Genomic DNA, 18686 nt, shown 5'->3' with positions numbered 1-18686 from the left:
ACCCCACAGTCTCAGGGCAGGAGCGAGGGGGCGGGGACGGGCAGCGGGCAGTCAGTCCAGCTGCCAGAGCCAGCACTGCGCCAGCCTGGCCACTGGAGGCCGGGGTTGAGGGGCCTCCTTGTCAGGCCACTGCTCTCCCCTGGATTCTCTGAGGCTGGGGCACCTCCAAAAAGTGATCCTGGGAGAACTCCCTTCCCCAGATGCCCATGGACGCATGCTGGGGCTCACCTGGAACACCGTGACAATGGCCCACAGCAGGGAGTCGAAGTTCTTCCGGTCAGGGACGGTGTCTCCCGTGTCCGTGCGGAGGCTGAACTTGCAGCCAAAGATGTGCATGCCAAGGATGCTGGGGGAGAGACAGGGTGGCTCAGGGGACTCACACACACAGAGCTCTCTGCTACCCACCTTGTTTCATTCTCAGAACCACCCACTAAGATGGGAGGGGCCAGTGTTGGTCCAAGGATGCTGGGGGAGAGACAGAGGTGGCTCAAGGGACTCACACACCCAGAGCTCTCTGCCCACCCACCTTGTTTCCTTCTCAGAACAACCCACTAAGATGGGAGGGGCCAGTGTTGGTCCCATTTTACAGACGTGAGCACAGAGGCTCCGAGGGGCAGTACTCGCCCGGAGCCATAGGGGATTAAGTGATGGTGCCAGGATTCGTATCCAGGTCTGGGGTGTTGCCTGGAGAAGCTCAACCAGCCACACTCCCCCAGGTTTCTGCCCACGGGCCCGGCAGGCCCCGCAGGTGTGGCCCCAGGGTGGGCGGGACTCACCTGAAGATGAAGATGAAAAGCATGAGCAGCATGCAGAAGGTGGCCACATTGTCCATGGTCTTCATGAGCACCACGAGCTGCCGCCGCAGCGCAGGCATGAAGCGCACCAGCTTCAGCACCCGCAGCAGCCGGAAGGTCCGCAGCACCGACAGCCCGCCGTCCGCCTGGCCCACAATCTCCCAGATGCTGCAGCCCGCCGGGCAGGGGTGGGGAGGGGAGAGAGGCAGGAAGGGTCAGAGGGAGGCCGGGAGGAGACGAGGGTAAAGGAAGGAGGAGAGGCCAGGTGGACGGAGAGATGGACAGCTTCCATTCGTTCACTCATTCATCCAATGGGTATTGTTTGACAGGTCACTGCGTCTCGTGGCACCCTGAAGCCAGGGCTCTGAACCCGGATTCCATGGACCACCCCCCGCAAGAAGTCTATGGCCCATAAATATCACTGACCTCTTTTTGAGATTTAACATTCTTTTGATTATGAACGTCAACAACAGACAGCAGAGAATTAGCACTTCCTGTGACCTCGTGGCCAATCGAAATCACTGATACTTTTCTATCACATGACAGCCGATACAGGTGTTTCCAGATATTACTTATACTCATCCTTTCTGTGGAATGATGGTAGTCACGGACCCACTGCTCTATCTTGCTATTTAATGAATTAATCCAGAAGTGCATACACTGCTATATCACAAATTTTCAAATATTTTGATAACTGTATTTCAGTGTAATTAGCTTCCTTTGATCTTATGTACTTCATTTACTGGCTGGGGTCAGTGCATTAAATCCCCCTCCCACCCCGTTCTGTTTCTAGGCCCACAGGCTAGGGGCGGGATTTGGGGGGGGAGGTCGGCACCTGATGATGACAATGATGCTGTCGAAGATGTTGTAGGGGTTCCGCAGGTAGTCAAAGAGCCCGAAGGCGGCCAGCTTCAGCAGCATCTCCAGGGCAAACATGCTGGTGAAGACCACGTTGCAGATCTCCAGGATGTTGGTCAGCTCCTCGGGCTATGGGGGTGTTGGGGAAGGGAACGGGGACCCGGTCAGGCCAGAGGGCTGCCGGGATACCCATCAGCTCTAGAACCTCCGGGAAGGCCCGGCTCTGCCACCCCGGCTCCACGACCTGCAGGTCAGTGTCCTTGCCAGAGCTCCATCCTCCCCCTGCACTTGGCCTCAAGAAACCTACAGCGCTGCCTCATCTCTGCTGTCTTGAGAGGTCCACTGAGATGGGAACACATGGGGCTAACCTTCCACCAAGTTGGCAATGATGCTGGTAGTGCACACGAAGGGCCACATTATGATACCCATTTTACAGATAAGGAAACTAAGGCTCAGAAACAAGCCAGAGGTTACATGGCTAGACACAGAGCAAGACAAGAAGGCAAACCAGTGGCTGCGGAAACCCCGCTTGCCCACGACCCTAACCCATTTTGGGAGCACGTGCAGGACCTGCCCTGTACACTTCATAGGCATCATGTAACTTAGTCCCTCATGAGAGCCCATTATGCATATGAAGAAGCAGGTTCAGAGAAGGCCAGTCCCCTGCCTGAGACTGCACAGTTAGTAAGGGGCAGAGCCAGGGTTTGAACCCAGGCAGCCTGGCTCCAATTCTCCACCCTTAACCCCTGCCTGTGCAGACCTCCCTACACAGCCTTCCCCTCACCTCCTTCCTTCCTTAGCAATGGCCATCTCAGGATTGTGGGTGGCTGGAGACCATCTGCCCTGGGAAGGGAGGAGAGACCGTGCACCTACTGTGTGCCACCACGGCTCTCAATCCACCTGACCACTGGTCAGTGGGGCTTACTTCTCCCGCTTCTCAGAGGAGGACACGAAGGCCCAGAGAGGTTAAGGGTCAAAGTCACCAGCTGCTCAGAGGGAGACTGGCCCCTCTGGCCGCGGATCCAACCTCTGCCCCTGGAGCTGTTTACTTGCTGGTTGTTAGCAGTAGGTGACACCCCTGCAAGTGGGACCACCCAAGGAACCCCAGTGTATGAAACAGGCCACCCTGTTGGCCACGACTGGGGGTGGGGTTCCAGGTCCTCCCCCCAACAGTCCGGGCCTCAGTTTCCCCATCCATAAATCGAGGGAATGGAGTAAGATGAGGGCCGTACAAGGCTCCAGCCCCTTCTCTCTCTACCCCTCCCCCAGCCCTGGCCCCTCCGCCTGAATCACGGAGAAGGGAAGGGCCATTTGTTAGGCCTGAACATGTGCCCGTGTTGAGCTCGACCCCAACACAGTTACTGACAGTCAATCTGTGAGGCCACTGTTAGCAGCTCCATTTTACAGATGAGGAAACTGAGGCTCAGAGAAGGGAACTGCCTTGCTCAGAGCCACCCGGCAAGGCTGTGGCAGAGCCACCAAGTCAGACTCCGAACTGCTCTCCCGGTGTCCACACCCACACCTCCCCGAACCCGTCCACCCAGCATCCACTTGTTCATCACTGCGTGCGCTCCACAGGCCTCCCAAGCATCGCCAGGGGCTGGGCTTGTGCCACCCGGGGTGGGCGGCGGTGAATGAATCAGCACATTCTTCCTGCCCTTGAGAAGCGCAGGCTCCGCTGGCAAAGCCCATCCGCAAGTTAACAAACCACTCGGCGGGGATGAAAACAGAGGGAACTTGAGGGTGGTTTGGGGGAACAGGGCAGTGGAGTCAGGAGCAGCTTCCTATAGAAAGTGACATCTCAGGGACACCTCAAAGCCGAGAGGGGAGAGGGTGACAGGGAGAGGAGAAGGCTGTCCAGGCGAAGAGACCAGCCCGAACTCGGGCTGGGAGGCGGGAGAGTTCCCAGCATCAGCACCGCCCACCCCAGCCCAGCCACCCGCCCCCCAGCGCCCCACCCCCCAACCCCGCACCGAGCAACAGGGCCTCAGGCACCTGACTTTGATTCCACTTGGGCCAAAAGGAGAAGAGAAAAAAATAACAACCCAGCCCTCCCGCTTCCCGCCTGGTGCCTGGGAAATCTAATAATACTGCCGGCTCCTCTCAAGGCCAGATAAAAGGAGAAGGCACCATTTCCATCTGTAATTACATCTGACTCACAGAATGGTCCCAAAAGGGGAGTGGGACCCTGAGAGAGGCCCCCAGTGGGGGAGGGGCTGGGGCCCGGCATCCCTGGCTGAGTCAGGGCCCAGATGCTACTCAGAGCCACCAATTTCCTAGCCCCCCAAAACAGAGGCGAAAGATTTGGACGCTGACAGGCCGTGATGGCAGTCACCCTGCTCTGGGCCGCACGCACTGCACACACACTCCCGCCCACCTGAAACAGATGCGGAGCCTGCAGCTCTGCTCTCCCTGAAAGGTAGGTCACCCACTTGCTCCCCTCCTCCCTCCCAAGAGCTGTTTCTCTAGTCGAGCGCACACCTGTTAATCTTTTTCTAATAGACCATCCATCACTCCTATGAGCATTTTTCTGAGAGAGACAGTGAGCGGGAGAGAGAGATTGACAAATACACAGTGAGTGAGAGACCAAAGGGGGTGGTATGTGGAGAGGGACAGGGCAGCCACGAGAGAGATGGAGAAAGACTCGAAAGAGAGGTGGACTGATAGACAGACAAATATAGACCCAGGGAGTGAGAAGCAAATGCAGGGTGTGGAGAGACAAGACAGAGAGAGAAAAACAGAGACAAACACATAATGAAAGACCAGGATCATGGCACTGTGAGTCAGAGACAGAGCCAGAAAGTGAGAGAGAGCAGGCAGACAGACAGACAGACAGACAGGCAGAGATTGCAGAGAGGTGGCTGGAGATGGCAAAGGCCCACCCCATGGAAGAGGAGGTGCCGAAGGGCAGAAAAACCAGGTTAAGCCAGAGGCAGGAGGATAGAGGGCCGCTGAGGAGGGGCTGCAACCTGAAGGTGAGGCCAGAAGCAGAGGGAGATGGGGCAGGGGCAGGGCCAGCTCATCCCTGCTGGACGCCAGGCTTGGGAGGCCCAGCTGCCCAGCCTCTGGCCACTTCTGCAGGGCCAGATAAGGGCCCAGCTGGACAGGGGTCTCCAAGCTGCCCCCAGGGACCCCTTGAGCCCAACATCATCCTCGTGATAACAACGGCAGCCGGTGTTGAAACACCTCCCATGTGCCAGGCGGTGCTGAGCACTTTCCACGGATTATCCTGTCGAAGCTCAAACATCACCCTATAGCATCCACATTTTACAGCCAGGAAACCTGAGGCTCAGAGAGAAGTGACTGTCCCTGGCCACAGCCAGGCAGTGGTAAAATTCGATCTCAAACCCAGGTCTCCTCCCTCTGGCCCGCCCCACCTCCCCGTGGCCCAGGTGCCCTCACCTGCACCACTCTTCTGACCTCAGGCTCCAGTTCAGCACGGACAGGTCACTGCCCTGCTTACAAGCCTTCCATGGCTCCCCACTGCCCTAAGGATAAAGCCAGTCTCAAGACCCTTCATGGATTGACAGCCCCTGGCCTCTTGGGCTGTCTGCCCTGCCCCATGGGCACATCCTCCTTGAGGGCTCAGGGTCTTTCGTAGGAATGCCCATGCTCCTGCGTCTGTCCCTCCTTTGTCTAATGAAATCCCAGTCATCCTTTAGGATCCATCTCCAGTGCCATCGCCTCCAGGAAGTCTTCCCCAACTGCAGTTCACGTTGGTGTCTCTCTCCCCTAAGTCCTCACAGAGCTGGAACGTCAGGTACTGAGCCACTCCATCTTCCTCTTCCCAGAGTCACCCCAGATCTGGCTTGGCAGTGACTTGCTGAGACTGCTGAAAAGAGAATAAAGCCTGACCCTCTCTTTGTTGTCCGACGTGGTGAGCATCCTCTAGCTCCAGGACAGCCTGGTGCAGCTCCAGAGGAGTCATGGGCCGGGACGGGCGAATGCTGGGAGAGGGAGGGGCTGAGAGAGCCTGCTCCCAGGAGCAGTGCCTCCCCACCCCTTCCCGTCGGCCTCCTGGAACCTCCAATTCAACCTCAGCATCTCAGCTTCTCACCGCATCACGCTGGGCAAGGCAGTCCACCTCTCTGAGCCTCGGTTTCCCCATCTGCCCAGTGGGGACAAGACACTCACCCCGCCTGCCCTGGGGGCTGCCGAGGGGATCACACCGGGAAGATATGTGACAGCAAATGATGACAGAGAAATCTGGCTGCCCAAGCCGACCCCGCCCACCTGCCTGTCACGCAGCCTCAGTCACAGACTGTTCCGGGCCCACTCCCCTCCAGGGCTATGCCGACTTCTGCACCATCTGACCACCTCATGGGTCACACACAGGTCACTGCCTGGCTGACCCCCACTTTCCCCTGTCACCTCCTCCTAGGCCAGTCCCTGCAAGGAGTAGCTGTGGCCATGAGGAACCTGGTGACACTCCCTTGTGATTTTAGCAGCAGTGGCCACCTAAAAACCACGGGCACCCACAGTCTCACCTCATTCGAGCACCTGTGACCACAGAGGCCGGGGTGGCCCCACTTCACAGATGGAGCCGGAAAGCAATGCCCAGGCTCTGTCCTGCCCTCACCACCGGCCCCCCTGGGCCCCCACCCGGTGGCCACACCAACCTCTCTGCCGGCAGGGGCCGCCACGATGCCTCCCTCTGCAGTCACTTGCTTTGCGGGAGAGGGGCTGCGAGCGTTCACCGGCCTCTCCTCCAGCTCCCCCCTTTCTCCCTGGCCCCTGGCAGCCCTAGGCCGCCTCTCTCTGCAGGCAGCACCTCAGGGGCTGCTCAGAACAACCTCAGGGGCGGAGGGCTTCCTGCCAGCAGCGTGTGGGAGCCAGGGGTGTGGAGCAGAACTTCTCGCGCCCCCCACAAGCAGGCCCTGCGCAGAGCTTGGCCAAACAATGGCTGCCGCTCGGAGCTGCTTTAAAGAGAGTATTTTTTAAATCCTCCCTCCCCCTCACTTTTTCCTTAATTAATAATTTTTTGAGGCTCCAGACACCAGCTGGTAAACTTACCCCGAGGGTGGTGGGGTAACGCTCCAACAAGTATCACAAATCTTTCCTAACGAGTGCGCACCTACTGTGCGCCAGGCTTCGTAACGCATCGAACCCTCCCAGCTACTCCGGGAGTAGGGGGTTTCTGTGCCCATTTCCAGATGGGGGACACTGGCCGAAGGAGGCCAAGTGACTTGCCCAAGGCCACCCTACCAGTCGACAGCAGAACCAGGGATGGAGCCCAGACCTGGAGCGGCAAATTGCAGCTCTCTGGCAGTGGTCTTCAGGTGCGGCCGGGATTGGCGGGGGGGGCGGGGGGTGGGCAGAGGAGGGTTGTTAAGACCTGTCTTGAGGATGGTTGTGAGGACTCAATACACCAGGCTGGCTCGCGGCCTGGCACTTGGTGCCAGGGAGCCAATCCCTATGGCGGAAAGGGCACGAAGTTAGGGCACCTGCTTGTGGATGAGAAAGCCAGGGAGGATCCTTTGAAGGGGCAGAGAGCACCTGCTGAGGGCAACCCAGTGGGGGGACCAAGAGGGGTCCTACGGTGCCAGAGAGAAGAGGCTCCCCCGTCTGGAGGCTAGAAAGTTTGCCCTCTTCCCTGGTGGTGCAGTGGTTGAGAGTCCACCTGCCGATGCAGGGGACACAGGTTCGTGCCCCGGTCCGGGAAGATCCCACATGCCGCGGAACGGCTGGGCCCGTGAGCCATGGCTGCTGAGCCTGTGCGTCCGGAGCCTGTGCCCCGCAACGGGAGAGGTCACAGCAGCGAGAGGCCCGCGTACCGCCAAAAAAAAAAAAAAGAAAGTTTGCCCAAAAGGACGTGGCAGAAGAAGTGAGGGGGGACAGGCCAGGCAGGAAGACGCTGAGGAGGCTTGGGCAGGGACCATAGCCTGGCCTGAAGCTGGGGCTGCGGAGAGAGGGAGAAACTGGACCCAGAGGATGGAGCCACCCTGGCCACCGTGTCTGGCCGTGAAGGGGTGGCTGGGAAGGCAGGAACCAGTAGTACACTGGCAAACGGGCCTCTGAAAAATACAGCCCTGATTGGCAGCGTATGTCAATTTCCATGGTGTAAATACTCCCACCATGGCCAATTTCAAGCTACCAACTGTTTATAACGATGGGCTTGCAAAATCCTTGAGTATGAGAAAACTGGCTCTTGCGAGCTGGTTCCACAAGCCCCTGGCAGGGATGGTGCCCAGGCCCTGGTGTAGCAGGACTGCGACAGGCACCCTTGGCCCTGCCCCACCCAGAAGCTAGAGCCAGCACCCCAACAGAGCAGGTTCCCTGTGGGGCCTTCCCCGGGGATGCTGGGCCAGGCAAAGGCCAGAAGGCCGGACCCTAGGCGAGGGGGTCCAGCCTGCCTGTCTCACCAGCTTTACCCTGCAGACAGCCTCCCCAGCCCTCCCCAGAGACACTTAGTTAAGCCGGAATAACTGGCAGACAGGCAGCCCCGCGCAGAGCGTGGCGGCAGCCCCAGGGGCCGCATTTAAGTAAATTGAATGAAGACAGTGCCTGGTGAGCAAATGAAGAGGGAAACGAGAGTGTGGCCCCCCACGGGGCACAGCGGGGGAGAGGGGGCCTGCAGAAAGAGGGCCACGGGGAAGCCAAGGAGGCGTCAAAACCCTAAACTCTGCGGTGGTGTCAGTCTTGCCACACAAAGATGTGGGTTCAAATTCGGCCCCTGACTGGCTATGGGACCTTGGGCCAGTGACATCCCCTCCCTGGGCCTCAGGGTCGCCAACTGCCAGACGGAGTGCCTCATAGGAAAGGGGTGCAGCTTAAGGGAGGGACCCCACCTAGCAGCTGGGGGACAGTGGGAGGCAGAAAATGATGTTTTTCCAAATGGATCCAGGGCTGGACTTGTCCGGGCTGTCACCCGGGGTGTGACCTATGGATTGGGGACATCTGTGCGAACCCCCCAGAGCCCTCCATCCTGTGTCCTCACAAAGACCCTCTTGTACACATCCTTCCTGTGCTCCTGCTACTTCCCAGAAGCCATGCCCTCCTCCATGTGCTATCCCCCATTGGGGACCCTTTCTCTGAACTCATCTCACCTGTGAACCCCCAGCAGTACCCCTGATGGCCTAGGGGGCCTGGGACACACCAATCAACGCAGCCAACACCCTCCCTGCGCCCCACGCACCCAGAGCTGAAGACAGAAGAAACCACAGGTTTGGCTGAGAAGGGAGATGGGGGACAGCCTCCGCAGGGCACCCCTGGGGCCCCTCAGTGCCGTGGGGCTGTGGTGAGGCGGGGAGTAAGTGGGGGACGTGAGGGGCAGGAGGGCGTCCCACCTGCGGAAGGTATCAATATGCCGCAGATGGAGCACAAAGGGCCTTGAATATCAGTGGAAAGGTCTGAATTTTCTGCCAAGGTCGGCGGGCGCTCTGGAAGTTTGGGGACAGGGGCGCTCCCAGTCTCTGGAAAGACCACTCCAGCCGTTTTGGAGAGAAGAGACGGGAGGGTCACATGGAGAGGCGACAAATGGAAGTTAGGAGTCTGCAGGGACTGGCGGGGGATGGGTTGTGGGGGACCTGGTGTCCACGCTGGGAGGCTCAGAGGGAAAGGACCCACATCCCCCTGTCCACACCCCAAGGGGCCGTTCGGTCACTTGTTGACCCTGAGCTCCACCCCCTCTGTGCCTGGCCCTGGGCTGGGCACTGAGGTCACGTGGCTGAAGGGGACGCAGGTCAGGGGAAGACAGACAGACGGCGGGCGTTCGACAGGCCCCGCGGGCCCCGCCTCCCGACACTCGCCTGCTGGTGGTGCTCAATGCCCATGCTGACGGTGTTGACCAGGATGGCCATCATGATGCCCCGGTTGAAGTACTTGCTCTCCACGATGCCCCGCAGCTTGGCTCGTGTCTCCCGCCACACGTCTCCGCACAGCCAGGCAGCCCCATCCTCCTGCCCCTCCTCGTCCTCCTTCTCCAGCTCCAAGGAGGCCCCGTCCTCACCGTTCCGGGCCCCGGGCCCGCCGGCCTCGTCCTCGCCGCCGCCTGAGCCCCCGGAGCCTGAGCCCCCGGAGCCTGAGCCCTCCTGGCCCGAGTTGCTGCTGCCCAGGCCTGAGGGCGGCCGGCCCGCCTCGTGCTGGCAGCGGGGGCAGCTGGCGGGGTCGGAGGCCAGAATGGCAGAGACGGGCTGCACCGGCGTGTGGAGCGTCGAGTCCGGGGGGCTGTGTCGGGGGCACAGCTCTGGAAAAGAAGCCGAGGCCGGGGTTGGTGCCTCGGGTCCCGCAGGAGGCGGCCCCCGCGCGCACTAGGCCCGGCCCAACCTGGGTTACCACTCGTGTGTGCCCACAGGGTCTGCCTGGAAGCCGCCAGCCCTGCCTGGAGGCCAAGGGGCTCGTGGGTCCTGGGGAAACAGCTTCACCCTCTGGGCTTCGTTGGCCCCCGAGGAAAAGCTGGCACCAGGAACACCCACACACCGGGGACACGGGGCGGATCCTGTGGTTAATACGCGGGATGAGCCCAGAGCCGTGTCCTGCCCTGTCACTTCCCGCCCCGTGGCCCCAGTCTGGTCACTGAAAGACCCTTCAGAAACCCCAGCCCCTCCCCACCGTCCTCTTCATGATATCATGGAGCTTGGAAAACGGCTGAAAAGGCCATTGTGGAGGGTAGACACCCCTCAGAGGAAGCCAAGGTGGCCTCGGCATTCCTCAATTCTCCCGCCCGTGTGGGGGGCCTATCACCAAGGAGGAAGCGTGGAGCCGGGGCAGGGGCAAGCCCTTGCTCTAGAAGCACCACCCCTACGACTCCCCCCGACACAGCTGAGTCGGGGTTAACCCTGGGAGGGGGCTGTCATCCCCCCAGCTGCCCAGGGAGAGTGCGAGAAGCTGGGCCGGTCTTGGACCCACGTTCTGTGATCTGTGAACCATTTCAAAGGGGTGTCAGAGGGGCTCTTTCTGGATAGTTTGGTTCCTTCTTTATATTTGTCTGTGTTTTCCTAGAATACACAGGTTTGGCTTGAGGAGCAAAATATAAATAAATGACGTTAAAGGGAAAGAAAAACCTGTAATGTCTACCGTCCATTTCCACACTTGCTTCCAAACACCTCCCTGTGTCTGGACAAGGCTCTCTGACTCAGTCACCCTCTAGACCGGTGGGGCAGCCGGAAGCCCAAGGGTGGGCCACGTCAGTGCTGGAGGTCACGGCAAAGCCCTTCCCAGCCCAACTGTACATGGGGCTGGGCCCCCTGACACTTGTTTCCCAAGGAAGGGAGATGGGGGAGGCACGAAGGCCCAGGGCAGGGGGCACGGCCTCCCTCTAGAAGCCTGTCTAGGGCTTCTCTCCACGAGGTTTCCACGGAGAGGGCGATGGGCGGCAGCAGGAAGCCCTGAGCTGTAAACACCCCTCCCCGCGTCATCCAGGAACGCGGGGTGCCAGCCTTGCCCGCCCCCAGCTCCCCTGTCCACGTGCTGGGCCAGCCCACGGGCCACCTGGAGCCTCCAAGACCACGCCTGGACGGCTGGCCGCCAGCTTGCCTCCGAGAACCTCAGGTTCCCAGAACGTGAGACCTGCAGGGGCAGGGCCTGGGGGTGGCCGGCTCCCACAGCGCACGGCCTCATCCTCACTCCACGGCGGGGAGCCGGGCCGTCCACCGTCACAGCTGCGCCTACTCTGGGCTGATGCCGGCTGACTTCCTTGTGGGCACTGCCTGGGGGCAGGACTCGGCCTGGGGTGGGGCCCACCTCCTGTTCCTGTGGCCCTTTGCCTCCTCCTACGGGAGCGGTTCACGTCCCGTGAGAGGTGGGCTCAGCAGAGCCTGCAACTCTGACGTCCCCAATGCCGAGCTTTGGTCACTGACACTGTGACCTTAAGGGACCCCCTTCATCCCTCTGGACGTTAGTTTTCCCATCTGAACACTGAGGCTAATACTACTCACTCTGCTCCCTTCGCAGGACTGTTTTCTAGAACAGATGAGGAAACAAATGGAAACCCCTTTTTAAGCCTGCGCAGCTAACTCTCTGGAACCGTCTACAGTGGAGAAGGAGAAATGGCCCCAAGGCAGGAGCAGATCACAGTGTTCGTGTGTCCCCAGCATGCCCCGCCTCTCCCTGCAGGGCTGGCCACGGCCCTTTCATTCCAGGTGCCTGACATGCTGCTCAGGTGTGCTAGCAAGCCGGCAGGCGGCCACAGGAACCCATGGGGGATCAGCGGGGTGAGAACGGAGACAGGCTACAGTGGTGGAGGGATTTTATAGTTTCACAAGACTAAGGACAGGCTATTCATTCTTTCAAGCGTGGTTCCCAGGGCGGAGGTTGAGTCTCTGTGCACACGTGGGATCCGAAGAAAATTCCTCCAGGGCAGGGCTAGGTCCCCCAAGCGCAGGGCTAGCCCAGGCCAGGCACCAGCAGGTGGTCAGGAAAGGGGGCAGGGAACCCGGGAGTGTGGACTGGAGCTACCAGGGGAAGGTCCGGGTTCTGAACTTGCTGGATACCTCTGCTTGTGCTGGGAAGACAGGGCACGTTTGCAAACAGTGCTCTTTCTGAGTCCCCAGCTAGAGGCACACGAGGCCTGCGCAGGGCACCCTGGAGGTCAGGGGAGGTGGGCCACTTACTGTAGTGCCTGGGCTCCTTGACGTGGGGCTTGGGCTTGGTGGAGCCGGGTGCCCCCGGGGCCTGGCGCCGCCTCTGCAGGGCCTGGTAGAGGCCCAGGGCCCGGCGCTTGGCCTTGCGCAGGATGTGACAGACGTACTGGAAGATCTCCTCGTAGCAGTCGCCGGGCTCGGCATAGCTGGCCACCGTGCTGGAGGACAGGTCACGCTGCCGCTGCTCCAACATCAGCCGGTGTTCCCGCTGCTTGGTCTCCGAGAACTGGGTCGCTATGACAACGAGGCACAGGTTGATCATGAAGAAGGAGCCCACCTGTGACCAACGGGAGGAGAGGACAGGGACAGAGGGGACGGTGGGGTGAGAGGAGGTGGGAGCAGGGGCGGGAGGGTGGGAGAGGGAGACGGAGAAGGAGAAAGAGAGACGGGGAGACGGCGATAGAGATGGGGAGACGGCGACGGAGACGGGGAGACGGCGACGGAGACGGGGAGACGGCGACGGAGACGGGGAGACGGCGATGGAGACGGGGAGACGGCGATGGAGATGGAGGGACGGAGGCAGGGCGAGAAGCAGAGGGATACAGAGGCCGAAAGGAAGACCGGAGGAGGGGCAGGGGCGGATCCCAGACATGGAACAGGGAAAGAGACAGCCAGAGACAGGGGGGTACAGACAGACAAGGGCAAGGAGGGACACCAGGGGAGAGTGAGACAGGCTCAGAGAGGACAGAAACGGAGGGTGTGGGAAGCACAAAGTGACGGGCGGGTGGGGACAGGGAGAGAGGAGGGGAGGGCGGAGCGCCCAGAGAGACGGAGAGGCACGGGCACAGATAGGGACAGGAAAAGAGCGCTGAGGCCTTGCTCTGGGAGGAGGCCGGGGCTCAGGACAGCGGTGGCCCAGGCAGCTCCCCAGGCCCCCCTGAGGCCTGCTTCCAAGCCCTCTCCCCTCAGGCCCCTAGGCCTTGGCCACGGCTGCCCTCCCACCTGGGACATCAGCGCTGAGGGCAGGGAGGGAGGCACAGCCCCCCTCAGGCTACCCGGGCCCTGAGTCGCACCCCAGCCCTGCCTTCACTACGGCCCTGACTTTGGGCCTCCAGACAAGAAAAGACAAGCTTCCCTCAGAAAGGGCTTAGCTGGGCATCTTTATCTGGGCTTGGATGGGGAAAGGCTACCTGGCTAGGGCTAGGAATCTGCCACCTCAAGTCCCAGGGCCCAGCTCCAGGGGCCACCGCAGGCAGAAGAGCCCCAGTTTCCAGAGGCAGGCGCCTCCCAGGCACATGCTAAGCCTTTGAACAGACTCAGCGGCAGACTCGCACCTGCCAGAGGGAGGGGGCAGTGTGCGTTTCACCCTCCTCCAGGCTGCCTGCCAGAAGGTTCCTGTAGGCCGCAGCCCCAGTCACTGATCCCCCTTCCTTCCTCTCCCCCACGGCATAGCTGGGGAGCTGGGGCTCAGGAGGGGTTGCGGGAGCGGGGGGGCTTCCTGGCCCAGAGGACTCTGGGAAAACCCCCTGCCTCTAGAGTAAGAAGATGCCTCACTCATTTGCTCTCTCCGCATTTCCTGGAGACCCGCTCAGCAGGCCTGTGTGAGGGGCGCGGACCCACCCCGTCCGCTGGGAGCTCACACCTGGCAGCCTCTACCCAGCCCGCCTCTGTGGCTGCTGTCCCTGGGTGACCCGGCAGCTCCCCATTCCCTCTGGACCTCCATTTCCCCATCAAAAACATAAGGCTCGGACGAGCTTAGGACTTCTGCACTCAGAAGGAGTCCTGGGGACCTGCGTGCAAAGGCTGAGGACCCCTCACCGGCTGTGTGGCCCAGGCCAGACACCTCACCTCTCTGGGGCTCAGGGTCCACAGCTGGGAAACAAGCAGGTGGCCCTGCGTGGCCAGGGTTGTGAGGGTAAAAGAACGGCACAGTCGCTCAGCCTCTGCTCGCTGGATGCTGGAAAACTCAGCCTCCCCAGCCTCCTACCAGCACCCTTTCTCCCGTGACAGGGCCCCCCGGGCCCAGTAGTCGCAGCAATCATAGCAGCAGGACACGTTTATTGAGCATGTACTGTGTGCCAGGGGCTGTGCAGCCGCAGGCTCTGTCTCCTCTAACCCTCCCCAGGGCCCGTGAGCCAGGTGCCATCACTGTGAGCTCAGGGGGCTAAGGGTCCTGCCCAGGGTCATGCTGGGAGTTACCAACCCCAGACTCCACCCCTAAGTCCATGAGGAGAAGCCGATGAAGCGTCCTCCAGCCTCTCTCTGGAACTCAAGGCTCCTCTCGCAACCTCAGTGGTTCACAGTCCCCCCACTGCAGGATTCCGTCTGGCCTCAGGGTCTCTGTGAGGCGCCCCCTGCCCAGAAGGCTCTTCCTCTGGCTCTTCCCCCTCCAGCCTTTAAGGCTCAATTCTGCCATCACCTCCTCCAGGAAGCCTCTCCCTTTCCCTATCCCTCCTCCAAGCCGGGTGAGAGGCCTCCTGTGGGCTCCCTCAGCCTCTTGGGCTTCCTTCGGTGGTGGCTCCTAAGATGCAGGCTGGTACCTGTCTGCTGTAGCCCATCTTCCCCCACAAGGCTGTGAGCTCCCAGGGGGCAGGGAGGGCCTGACTCACTGCTCAGTACCCAGCACTCGGCTCAGGGCCTGGCGCAGAGCAGGCTTCCCCGAATGTGCTAGGGAATGAACAAGCCAGTGGATGGACGGCAATGCTGAACAAAGCCTGGGCCCCTCTCTTTCTCTCTAGGGCGTCTCCTCATGGGTCCAAGGCCCCTGCACCCCCAGGAAGGCATCAAAGCTAAGCCAACAGCGGGGGTGTCTCAGGTCGGCTTCTGAGCCCCCGGGTCAAAGTCCCAGCAGCCCAGGATGGGGTGCTGCCCTGGAGTCCCAAGCGCGCTCTCTCCCACGGCCAGGAAACCAGAGATCCCAGCCCTGCAGCAGCAGGGGGCCAGCAGCGACTCTCCCAGGAGGGAATCACCTTGACATCTGGGGACTGCGCTGTGGCTGAAGCTGCGCCCGGGCGTGACAAGGTGGATGAGCTCGTTCTGGGGAGACCGTGCAGGGGAAGGCGGGAGGGGCCGGCCAGACAGCGGGACCTCTCTGGGGGCAGAGAGAACACCCCTTCCTCTCCAGGTCTCCCCCACAAGACAGAGCTGCCCGAGAGCTGGGAGTCCCTCCGAGAATTTCAGGGAGTTCTACCAGTTCACAACCAGGCTCAGCCTCCCCTCCAGACCCTGCCCGGGAAGCAGCCCCGGGCTTCCGTTTCACAGCATCTCATCTTCCCACCCCAGGAAACGAGGGAGGTGCTGGAGCCCTTGAGACGCTCCCATCCTGAGGCTGCATCCCTGCTATGGTCATAAAAGGATGTATTCCCAAAGACTACGAGGCAGAGAAACACAGGCAGGAGCAGCGGGTGGACTTAAATGCCCAGAAATGAGAAGAGAAGGCAATCGGAAGTGATGGATGCCTCCACGGCCACCCCGACGAGCTCCCTCAGCCACCTGCTGCTCGGCTGCCTTTACAAACCGCCCCTCCTGCTCTCTCCCACTCAGCACTCGGGCTCTGCAGGGGCACCCTGGGGACTCCCAAAGAGCCCCGCCCCCACTCTGGGGTCCCCTGGCCCATGGGTCCCTGAGCTTTTGCCCAGAGAGCCCCAGCTCCCCTGACACTTACTATGATCAGCAGGATAAAATAGATGAAGTTGTAGAAGGAGTGTGCGTCCATCACGTAGTACATGATCTCCACCCAGCCCTCCAGGGTAATCACCTGCAGCCAGGACGGAGCAGAAGAGGAGAGCGAGAGCCTGAGACGGCTGAGCCTCCAGGAAGGCGGGCAGCAAAGGGGAAGCTGCCCCAGACAGAAGCCCCGCTGCGTGCCGGGACACTCGACACGTGTCCCCCCTCATACTTCTCCCAAGGGCTCCACGGGGCAGCCATCCCCATCCCCAACACGCAAGTGAGGAAACGGAGGCTCAGAAGGGTAGGACACTCGCCCAATGTCACACAGCCAGGAAGGAGTGGACGAGGGACTTAACCTGGTGCCTCTCGCTCCAGAGCCCCCCACCTTCCAGTCTTCCACACCAAGGCAGAAGGACTGGAAGCAGGGGGCCCTGGGCTGCGGCGCCAGCTCACCCCCTGGGCCACTCTCTGAGCCTCGGCTGCTTCTTCAGTGTGTGGGATCAACAGAGCCTACCTGGCAGGGTCAGGGCGCAGCTCAGGTGAGCCCGGGACGGGGGCTGTGAGAAGCCTGGAGTGACTCTGTCGCCCATGCGCTTTCCCAGAGAGGAAAGCAGAGGAGCCTTGGGCGAGACGAACGCCCAGCGTCCCCAGCACCGCAGTCTTGTTCGCTTCTGGCAAATGCACAGAGCGTTTGCCAGGTCACTGCCACCCACCCTCTCGGGGCCGAAGGGACCCAAAACGCAGCTGCTGGGCTGTGATGACATCACACCTTGCAGCTCTGAATTCTGTGATCCTGTTGCTCCCCAGAGCGAAGCGTGCCAAGCAGACCCCTCAGCGGCTTCTCAGCCAACACCCTCTGCACCTGCCCCATCTTTCCTTCTGACGACAGCAGGAAGGCAACCTTGACTGAGCACTCACTGCACACCAGGCTCGGCTGGCATCATCTGGTTTATTCTTCTCAGCCACTCAAGGTCGGGGGGCAGCTGTTATTACCCCCATTTTAGAGATAAGAAAACTGAGGCACAGAGGCATCAGGCAATACACCCGAGGGCCTACAGCCCTTTCTTCGAACCTCAGTTGCTCTGTCTGTAACATGGGCTGATAGTGCCTGTTGTGCCAGCAGGACGGGTAGGTTTCAATGACACGGGTGGCAAACCCCCAGCACAGAGCCCCGCCTGCCAGGTGAAGCTGCTCACCCCACCCAGCATGGGGGCCGGCGCCAGGCCCGAGGGCCCCACCTGGAAGATGACGATCCAGGCGTAGCCGATGTTGTCAAAGTTGATGGCGCCCTTGTGGGGGTTGGCGCTGCCTGTGCGGCACACATTGTAGTAGCGGTTCCAGTTGACACAGAGCCCACTGGCGTTGAGGTCCTGGCGCCCCGCCCCAAAGTCATAGACGTCATCCTTGGACAGGCAGCACTCGCGGCCCTGCTCCTTGAGCGGGGGAATCTCGTGGCAGCCCATGATGCCGTTGTCCCCCGACAGGGAGCAGATGAAGGGCATCTCGTCGTCCTCCTCCGGCTGGTAGTAGGGGGGCAGGGCCACATCCCCTTGTCTGTCCACAGGTGATGGTGGGGAAGGAGGAGAAGGGGAGGGGTCACTGCCACACAGCATGGCAAGACTGGCCCAACATGCCATCATCGCCTCCAGGCCTTCGCACATGCTGTTCCCCCTGCCTGGGACACCCTTCCCCCCCTCTGCCATGGTCACCAAAACTCCCACCTGCCCACTGTGGCAGTTCCGGGGTCCCCCCCAACACCAAGAGGGAGCCTTCCCTGGGGGAGCCTCAGGGAAGACTGGGCCCTGCACTCACCCCCGTTATTGCTCTTGGGGAAAAATGCACCCAACTCCCCTGGGCGGCTGGAGCTCTTTTAGGGAAAGGACTGGGTCTCAGCATCCCTAGTACCCACACACTGTGGTCGGAGCAGAGTAGGTGCTTAATATACAAATGCTGAATTTTGCTGATTCAACAGATGAAGGTAAGATACCTTCCTGCCCCACCCTCTCCCATCTATGTGACCTTGGGCTGGTCACTTCCCCTCTCTGGACCTCAATTTCTTCATCTGTAAAACAGAGATGACAATGCCTGCACTGCCCATCCTGTAGAGCTAATCTATGATTCACTGCAATCCCAATCAAAATCTCAACATGATTTTGTCTATGAAACCTGGCCAGATGGTTCTAGGATTTATATGAACGGGAGAGCAGTCAATACAATTTTTTAAAAGAATAAAGATGAGTGGAGCGCAGTCCTCCAGGAGAACAAAATACTCTACAAGTATGATTATTATTAGAGTGTGGTATTGCAACAGGAACAGAAAGAATTGTGGAACATCACAGAGCACAGGGACAAACCCAGGTATAAAAGACAACTTAGTATATTATAGAGACACCTTTTGAGGTCCATGGGGAATGGAAGGACTAGTCAGTAAATGGTGTTAAGACATTTTCTATCCATGTGGAAAATAAAAAAGTTAGATCCTGGGCTTCCCTGGTGGCGCAGTGGTTGAGAGTCCGCCTGCCGATGCAGGGGACACGAGTTCGTGCCCCTGTCCGGGAAGATCCCACATGCCGCGGAGCGGCTGGGCCCGTGAGCCATGGCCGCTGAGCCCGCGTGTCCGGAGTCTGTGCTCCGCAATGGGAGAGGCCACAACAGTGAGAGGCCCGCGTACCGCAAAAAAATAAAAATAAAAAAAAATAACAGTGAGATCATTTTACATCCATCCAAACAGCAAACATTTCAGGGCTGATGATATTGAGTATGGGGAGAGTGCAAACACGCTAATACACTATTGGTGGGAGTGTAAGTTGACATGACCTTTTTAGAGGGCAATTTGGCAACAACA

General features: G+C 60.1%; 1 protein-coding gene across 6 annotated transcripts in view; it reads right to left on the bottom strand.

Annotated features, from left to right (window-relative positions):
- Positions 1–18686, bottom strand: part of CACNA1I (calcium voltage-gated channel subunit alpha1 I) — a 118549-nt gene that overhangs the window by 30573 nt on the left and 69290 nt on the right. For all 6 annotated transcript variants that reach the window (XM_067698153.1, XM_067698154.1, XM_067698155.1 and 3 more), the window contains exons 7-13: positions 17080–17395; positions 15837–15929; positions 12203–12509; positions 9401–9837; positions 1630–1781; positions 777–962; positions 229–346 (exon numbers count right to left, since the gene is read on the bottom strand). In XM_067698153.1, the coding sequence (XP_067554254.1) occupies positions 229–346; positions 777–962; positions 1630–1781; positions 9401–9837; positions 12203–12509; positions 15837–15929; positions 17080–17395 (1609 nt within the window). The remainder of the gene's footprint in view (positions 1–228; positions 347–776; positions 963–1629; positions 1782–9400; positions 9838–12202; positions 12510–15836; positions 15930–17079; positions 17396–18686) is intronic.

The sequence above is a fragment of the Pseudorca crassidens genome, chromosome 11, assembly GCF_039906515.1.
Source record: "Pseudorca crassidens isolate mPseCra1 chromosome 11, mPseCra1.hap1, whole genome shotgun sequence".
In the NCBI taxonomy this organism is placed as follows: domain Eukaryota; kingdom Metazoa; phylum Chordata; class Mammalia; order Artiodactyla; family Delphinidae; genus Pseudorca; species Pseudorca crassidens.
Note: the sequence above shows the minus strand (reverse complement) of the source record. Positions and strands in the feature narration are given on the sequence as shown.